This window comes from Lichenostomus cassidix, unplaced genomic scaffold (genome assembly GCF_008360975.1).
Source record: "Lichenostomus cassidix isolate B80296 unplaced genomic scaffold, HeHo_3.0 HiC_scaffold_46, whole genome shotgun sequence".
Classification (NCBI taxonomy): Eukaryota; Metazoa; Chordata; class Aves; order Passeriformes; family Meliphagidae; genus Lichenostomus; species Lichenostomus cassidix.
In genome coordinates this window covers 1,090,320-1,098,451 of record NW_028147597.1, presented here as the reverse complement: position 1 = coordinate 1,098,451, position 8,132 = coordinate 1,090,320, and the positions used below count along the sequence as shown (strand labels likewise).

General features: G+C 54.4%; 1 protein-coding gene across 1 annotated transcript; it reads left to right on the top strand.

Annotated features, from left to right (window-relative positions):
- Nucleotides 1–904: 904 nt before the first annotated feature.
- Nucleotides 905–4,610, top strand: LOC146421903 (serine/threonine-protein kinase pim-1-like). Its single transcript, XM_085046862.1, has 8 exons — nucleotides 905–1,000; nucleotides 1,431–1,883; nucleotides 1,997–2,047; nucleotides 2,255–2,621; nucleotides 3,230–3,406; nucleotides 3,664–3,801; nucleotides 4,034–4,205; nucleotides 4,548–4,610. The coding sequence occupies exons 1-7, from the start codon at nucleotides 905–907 to the stop codon at nucleotides 4,153–4,155; spliced, it is 1,404 nt and encodes a 467-aa protein (XP_084902988.1). The 3' UTR covers nucleotides 4,156–4,205; nucleotides 4,548–4,610.
- The last annotated feature ends 3,522 nt before the right edge of the window (nucleotides 4,611–8,132 follow it).

Here is an 8,132-nt window from a genome sequence, read left to right as displayed (position 1 = left end):
AAAGTTCACCAAGGCATTCCCTACATTTCTCCTTTTCAGGTTTTCAGTCATTTGTCTGCTCTGAGAGGTCCAGCTTGTTCTGGTGCTTATCATGAACTGCTTGTGCTCTTGATTTATACCAGCACAAGAGATGTAGAATCATCTCAACTGAACACAGAAACAAACTACCCCTGTCAGCCCATTTTCATGTTCCAGATCACTTTCAAGATGTCCATGGAGATGTTGGAATGATTCTCACACAACTCTCCATTTCTGGCTGCAGGCTCTGGAGATTCTTCCTCTGAATTCAGTCAGGGTTGCATTCCCTAACAATTCCTGGGATCACTTCATGTTTTCTTAGGTTAGAACAGTAACAATGAAAATCTTTTACCAAAGGCACAACTCTCCAGCCCACAAGCAAAAGAAAGGACAAATTGTAAAGTTCTCTAAACATTTGTCCTGCTTTGCTGCAAAAGTCATGCTGCACACACAGTGCGGAAAGCCAAGAGAAGCTGCAATTGGTGGCACATCTTGTGACAGGAGCTCAACCTTGTTCTCCACAAAAGGTTCTTGAAGAGAGCAAACAGCCCTGAGGAGAAGATTCTGGGAAAACTGAAACAGCTTTCAAGAAATGAAATGAAAATGGAAAGAAACAATTTAAGGTGTTTTCCTCTATTTATTTCTGTGCTCCCCTTTTCCATGTTGCACTACTTGTCCATCCCAGTAATTCCAAATGGATCTCACCTCGAAGACCTATGATTTAGTGAGTTTTATACATTCTAAAACACCATAAGCTGCATCCAGTTTGCCTTTTCCTGTTTTGCCTGGAGAGCTATGCTGGAGACATAAGTGCAGTGCTTGGGTCGGGTCTGAATTCTACAGACAGGGAATGTGCTCCGCTAGTGTTTGACCCTCAGCAGGGACAATGCACAGCAGCAACCGAGGGGATTTCTGTGCCATTGTGTCAAGACTCTGGACCTGGGCTGAACAGGGCAAAGTTCCCGTGTTTGGACAGACTCAGGTGATGCCCTTGGGGCACGCGGGGCTCGGCCGTGGGGCGCGCGGGGGCGAGCGGGGAACGGACAAACGGCCACTCGGACTAACAGCCACTCGGATAAACGGCCACTCGGACAAACGGCCCTGGAGCTTCAGTTGCAGCGGCAGCGGCGGCAGCGGCAGCAGCAACAGCGAACGCAGCGATTCTAAAGACTCTCCGACTCTTTCTCCTGCTTCTCCTCTCCCTCTCCCGCTGTCCCGCATCCTCTCCCCGTCTCCCTTTCCCGGTCCTACCCTCATCTCCCGGTGTCCCCTTCCTTTCTCTCTCTCCCTCTCCCCTGCCAGCCCGGGCCATGCCCCAAACCCGCCCCCGGCCCCGGGCGGGGCTGCCCCCTCCCCGCCCCTGGGCGTCCCGCCGCGCTCTCGCCTTCGCCCGCGTCTCGCCATCGTGGCAGTGGCGCTGCTGGGCGGGCATCAGTGGCTGGGGCTGGGGCGGCATCGTCACCCTTTGGCTCCGCCTGTCCCGAGCCCGGCCCCAGCCCCGACGCAGGGTCCAGCCCCGAGCCCGACCCCGTTACCAGCTCCTCCCGGGGCCCGCGGAGGACACACGCGGCTCGGCCGCTCCCGCCGCCTCCGCTGCGGCTTCCCCGGGCCGAGCTCCGCCGCTGGGCAGCGCGGCCGCCGGCCCCGAGCCGCCGGTGCCCGGGGCGGGTGGGAATGCCCAGCCCGGGGCGCTCGGAGGGCGGTCGGGGGCCGTGTCTGGCCCCGGGCCGAGCGCTGACGGCCGCGTGTCGCCCGCAGGGAAGGCGCAGGAGGCCCTGCAGGATCGCTACCGCCTGGGTTCGCTGCTGGGCACAGGAGGCTTCGGCAGCGTCTTCTCGGCGACGCGGCTGGCGGACGGTGCCCCGGTGAGTGGCGGGGCTGGCGGCGGGCGGAGGAGGAGGAGGAGGAGGAGGAGGAGAAGGACGGGGCGCGGCGGGGCGGGCGGCGAGCTCAGCCCGCTGCTGCCCCTTGCTCTCAGGTGGCCATCAAGTGCGTGCAGAAGGATCGCATCCGGCATTGGGGCGAGCTGGTGAGTGAGCCATTGGGGCCAGCGGCAGAAGCCGGGCGAGCCGGGCGGCGAGGAGCCAGGGCCCGGCAGGGTGGGAGCCGCCGGGAGCCCCGGAGGGAGAGCGGGCGAGGGGTGAGCGGGGGGCGCCGAGCATCCCGGGCTGGGTGAGGGATCCCAGAGCCCTGGCACAGCCTCAGCCCCACTGACAGCAGCTTGGTCCTCCCTCAGCCCGATGGCACCCGTGCGCCCCTGGAGATCGTGCTGCTGGACAAGGTGTCCACTGGCTTCCATGGTGTCATTCAGCTCCTGGAATGGTTCGAGCTCCCCATCAGCTTCTTGATGGTGCTGGAGCGTCCGGAGCAGTGCCAGGACCTGTGTGATTTCATCCTGGCTCGGGGGTTCCTGCCGGAGGAGGAGGCTCGGGGGCTGTTCTGCCAGGTGCTGCAGGCCGTGCGGCACTGCACCAGCTGCGGGGTGCTGCACAGAGACATCAAACCTGGCAACATCCTCCTGGACCTGTGCACCGGACAGGTCAAACTGATCGACTTTGGCTGTGGCACCTTCCTCCAGGACACAGTCTACACCAAATTTGCAGGTGAGCCCTCCCAGGGGATGCTCCTGGGCACCTCATGGCCCAGCCTGGGTGTAGCACCAGGGATTCCCCCATTTGCTGCAGGTCATGGGATTGCTTCTTCAGCCAAGTTGCTTTTGGGTGGGGGGACCAGCTCCTGGCCCTGCTGACAGCCTTCAGCACCCACTCTGCCCTGGGCTGGGGCTAGGGCTGGGGCAGCCAGCCTGACAAAAACACCCATGGGGGTAGCAGAGAGGGGGTCAGACCCTGTGCCCTGGCTGGTTTGGTGTGCAGGTGAGGAAGGGCTTGGACTGCTCTGCTCCCCTTGTTTGCCTTAGCTTTTAATTGGTTTTTGGGGGCAATGCAGGCAGGAAGGAGAGTGGTTTTTCCCCACCACTGTGTGGGTTTTCCCTTAGCATGTCATGGTTGGGCCTTCCCAGGCTTCTGCTGCCCTCTTCCAGCACCAGTGGCTTCTTCTAGAACCCCAAGTTTGTACACAAGTCACAGGTGCTGGCAAGAGGGCAGCAGATCACCCCATGTGCCACTGGTGCAGCCCCTGCATGCCCAGGGATGGTGGGGTGAGGCTCTGGGAGCAGCAGCATCCCCTGATGAACTCCATCTGTATTCCATAGGAACCCTGTCCTACAGCCCACCAGAATGGACCCAGCTCAGATGTTACCATGGCGAGGCAGCAATGATCTGGTCCCTGGGTATCCTGCTGTACCAGATGGTCTGTGGGAAGCACCCATTCAAGAAGGGCTGGGAGATCATCTGGGGCGAGCTCTTGTTCCCACAACACCTTTCTCAAGGTAAATCCTCATCTCTGTGGCACAGGGGGAATATCAGTGTTGGGAGACAGCAGCAGGCTCATGAGCATCCTGCTCTGGCAGCTACTGAGGAGGTGGCACATGTCCTGCTCTCCTGCTCTCCTCCAAAACAGGGAATTGACTGGAAAGTTTGGACACAGCTCTGAGCACATCCAGCATAGGCAGGGCATGGGAACAGGGGGGAAAAGTGAACAGCATCCTTCTCCAAGTGACTGGCAGTTTCTGGTTTCTCTCCCCAGAGTGCAAAGATCTTATCAAGGGGTGTTTATCCATGCACTCATTGGACAGGCCGTCACTGGAAGATCTCTTCCATGAGCCTTGGCTGCAGGGCTCTGCCCTAGAAGATGGGAGAGATCCACAGGCACCGTTTGGACCTGGTAAGTAACAGCTGCACACATCTCTTGGCAACAAGAAGCAAAGAAAACCAAACTGTTTTGTGCTGCCTGTAGCCCAGAGCAGGGATCATCAGATGGGAACACACAGCTCTTGTGCTGGAGCTGAGCTGCTCTGGCAAGCACTGGTGGCCACCATCCAAGCTGGTTTTGCTTGTCCTTGTTCATTGATGGCTGGGGCCCTGGGCAGAACCCTGACAGCCTTCTCTGCCCCCAGGGAAGGAGCAGGAGCCCCTGGAGAAGCTGGACCAGGTGGGGCTGCTGCTGGAGACACCAGGGACACCCTCAAGGATGAGCACCTCTTCCACGACCCAGCCATCTGCAGCTGAAGAAGATTGACTTTGATTCTGGCACCTTCTGCAAAGACACACTCCACACCCAGTGTGCAGGTGAGTGCACAGCCAGGGGATGCTCCCAGATCTGGGCATTGCTCAGCCTGGCTGGGCACCAGAGGTTCCCCCTTTGCTGGGGTGGATGCAAGGAATTCTTCAGTTGGCTGCCAAGCTGCTCTTTGGCTCTGGGCAGCTGCTGAGGAGGAGGATCTGCCATGGCTGGCTGGAGGCTGGGCACATGTCCTGCCCTCCTGCTCTGCTCCCAGAGGCAGCAGTGATGGGGAGGTTTGGGCACAGCTCTGAGCTCAGCCAGCATGGCCTGGGCACTGTGGGCAGTTGGGACAAGGGGACAGGAGCCTTCAGCTGATGGGTGATTTCTGGTTTCTCTCCTTCCAGCAGGGCTCTGCGGATGCTGAGGCTGCTCTGGGCTCTGCCAGGGCTCTGCTGGGGCTCAGCCCTGGGCACGGCTGGGCCTGCTCTGCCCTCCCATTGCTCTGATAGCTCTGCATCAGATGAGCCTGTTCTGAGCACACCGACGGAGCTTTCTGCTTGTGCAGGTGAGTGAGACTCTCCTGCAGGCCCAGAGATTGCAGTGAGGGATACACATCCAATTGGCAAGAACCCAAACACTCCACAGTCCCAGCTGAACGCCTCTATGTCCACAGGATGTTTTGTCTGTTCCACTCTTCATTCCTGTTGGGCTGGAACTGTGCAATTGCACTTTCTTCCTCCTCTAGGAGTACCACGAGTGAGCCAAACCTGGCAAGTGGGCCTTGTTCCTAAGGCAGTGCAGTCTGGAGTTGATGGATGAAGAATTGCCCTTCTCCATCTCCAAACCAGAGCAAAAAGCTGTAAGTGGGACTTGCTGTCTTTAAGGATCCACTGACAGTTTCAGAGGGAATGTACAGCTCATTCACAGGGTGAGAAGGACGGGCATCTTCTAAAGAGTTGTGATTTGACAGAGTTTAGGTTCCCAGTCCTGCTCAGAGCTCTCAGGGCACAATCAATTTCCTAATACTTCACAATTGAAAATAACAACGTTGGAAACAAACCCCAAAATATTTAAAAACAGGCTGCTGAGTAAGATGGATCCATGCCATCAGAACATTTTCCAAGTAAATAACTGAGTTCTCATACTCAAAAGATCAGTTACCTCTTAATTGAAGTTTACAGAAAATTTTTCACTACGCATTTGGAGTTCCTTTTAATATTTTGATTTTTTTCTGATTTCTTTTTCTCTTTCTTTTTTTTTTATTTTTCTTTTCTAAATCAGAAAACATGTCCTGAAAGAGGAATGTCCTTTCCTCCTCATTCCCATGTGGAGCAGCTCCCTTCCTGCAGAGCCTGGCAGCTCCTGTCCCCTGCAGGGCTGAGGCTTTTCCTCGTTGCTGTGCACAGACTGATGGAGCAGCACTGCTGAACACAGGGACACCCAGAGGGACCAAAAGCAGCTGCCTTTGTCCACCTGAAGCTCCAAGGGCCAAACTCTGAGCAGACATGGCTGGAAGAGACTGGCAGGCTCCCTGTTTGCTGTGCTCCCCACTTGTGAGGGGCCCAGCTTTGCGTGAGGCACAGTGAGAACAAGGGGCAGCTCCCTCCCAGCCCCACAGCCAAGGGACCCCTCTGGCCCCGGGGCTTGGGGCACTGTCAGCACCTGCTGCTTCAGCCACTGCTTCTGCTGGCACTGAGAGCAACAACCACATTGTGGCTGATCCCGAGGGAGCAGCAGCAGGGCCTGGAGCTGATCCCTGAGTCTGGGCAGGGCTGGACAAATGACCCCACAGCAGCAGCAGCAGCAAATGGACCTGACTTTGAGCACAGCCCCTGCCACTCCTCCCTCCTGTTTGCAGTGGTGTCACAGCAGCCTGAGGCACCTGGGAGCCCTCAGTGCCAGCAGGGACTTGAGATGGCAGGCCCTGGGCTCCTGGAGGTTGTGCAAGGAACGGAGCTGGGCACTCCCTGTCCATATGGAGCTTGCAGATGGAAAAGGCTGCTGTGCCCAGGCAGCTCCAAGGGCAGAGAAATGAGGCTCTCGAGCACTTGATCTGGGCCAGTTCCACAGCCCTGGGCAGCAGCCAGCGAGCAGAGGGGGAACAGAGGGCACAGCAAGAGGGACAAAAGCAGTCAAGTGCAGAGACTGGAGAGAGCCAGACCTGGCAGAAGGAACAGCTGCTTCCTTGCACTCCTGAAGAAAGCTCTTGGCTGTTTCAGAGCACTGAAAGGTGTGAAGGGCAGAGAGGAGGTGACACCAAACAATGCTCCTGTTTTCACATCCTCCCCTCTCAGTGTCCCAAAATGAACTGGATGAACTCTGCTCTTCTCTCTGAGTTATCTTGTTCAGCATGAGCAACTTAGCACCAGGAGCTAAAGGAGCTGAAGCCTTAGGCCTCAAGAGCTGACCAGGAGGGGACTTTTTGAGCAAAGTGATGTTACCAATGTGGACCTAGCTGAATGCAGCAGATAGAATCCTGGAATTACAGAATCCTTTCTGTTGGAAAAGATCTCTGATCTCATCAACTCCAGCTGTTCACCCAGCACTGTCAGCCCAGCACTAAACCACATTCCTGAAGTGCCAAGGCCTGACCAAGACGCCTGACTGAGGCCTGAACAACAGGCCCTGAGCCAAAGGTGACCTCTTGATGAACCTTCTAACCAAATATTATCTTTGTATCTGCTCATTAACGAAATATGCATGATCATTAGCATTGTGATAGATGTATTCACTCATTAGTGAAACATGTATTTGCCTTTCTCTAGTTGTAAGCTGGACAAAGCCATGAAATCCAACATCTGGCCCGGTTTGGAGAGTATGGTCAAAGTCAACTCCCTTAGTTCCTCCTTGAGCCCTGGCCAGGCTTTGGGAGAAGCCAAGAGGAGGATGAAACCAGATGTTCCTGCACTAGCAGTGCTGTCAGTGTGTTTATTCAGCACTGTCACAGCTGGGCCCTCTCCCAGCCAGGCTGGAAGCCTCACCTGTGGGTGGATGCACCTGCAGGAATTGCCAGTTGTTGGCAGTGGCTCTGCAGTCCTTGGCTGTGACAGCTTCCCCAGCTGATGAGGGGATCTGGGTGATGGTACAGTCTGAGAGTAACTGGTGATGGATCTTTCTTCATCACTACAGGCAGTCTTTGGTAGTGCTGATTGGGTGCATTGCTGAGCTTCTGTTGTGATTCTTGCTGCTTTGAACTATAGCAAATTGCACTGATTCCTTCAGTGTATTACACTGATTCCTTCAGTAAATCACATTGATTCCTTCAGTTGGTGTCTGTGTCTTTGGTGCTGACCCTGCCCAGTGGGAAAACAAAATTGGTGTAGTTTGGCCAGATCACAGCAAAATTTCACTTTTTAAATGTAAATTTAAGGAATCAGTCCTATCCAAAATTCCTGGTTGGGAAGACCTTCCCTATAGTTCACTGGCTCTGCAGGGGGCTGAGATCAGAGCACTGTGTGAGCAATGGGGAAGTTGGCTAAAAGAAGCCGAACCACTGGATGTATTAAAATGCATCCAAAATTGCATATGGAAAAAGGAAAAGAACTTGTGGGTTTAGGAAGAAGAGAATTAATTTTGTTAACAGTATATGGGAAAAAGCACCAACAGAAGGAACAATTGTTTTTGGAACACGCCCACATGAAGCGAGAGGAGTTTTTAATCTTGAGCTCAGATTTCTTTGTGCAAGTGAAATAATATAATTATATAATCAATATATTGATATATATATAAAATAATAATTGTACATAGAAATATCATTAAAATATACATGTGTGTATATATATAAGCCAAATAATTATGTGAAATAATGCTGACAATACTAATTTGTTACCTTTGGCTGCTCAGGGATGTAACACTAAATACCCTACAGAAAATGTTTGGCCAGGACCCAAACATGAGTGGGAAACTTGGTGAGATTGTGTATAATGAATAAAGAAGGATGGGATGAAATTGGCTATTTTTATATGGTTTGCTAATACTCTGGTGTGGAATGC

What these genes read in the sequence shown, in the direction of transcription:
- LOC146421903 (XM_085046862.1), top strand. Translation starts at nt 905, where the DNA reads ATGCACAGCAGCAACCGAGGGGATTTCTGTGCCATTGTGTCAAGACTC. An exon ending in GGCTGGCGGACGGTGCCCCG is followed by an intron (nt 1,884 to 1,996) that starts GTGAGTGGCGGG and finishes CCTTGCTCTCAG; the next exon opens with GTGGCCATCAAGTGCGTGCA. An exon ending in ACAGGCACCGTTTGGACCTG is followed by an intron (nt 3,802 to 4,033) that starts GTAAGTAACAGC and finishes CTCTGCCCCCAG; the next exon opens with GGAAGGAGCAGGAGCCCCTG.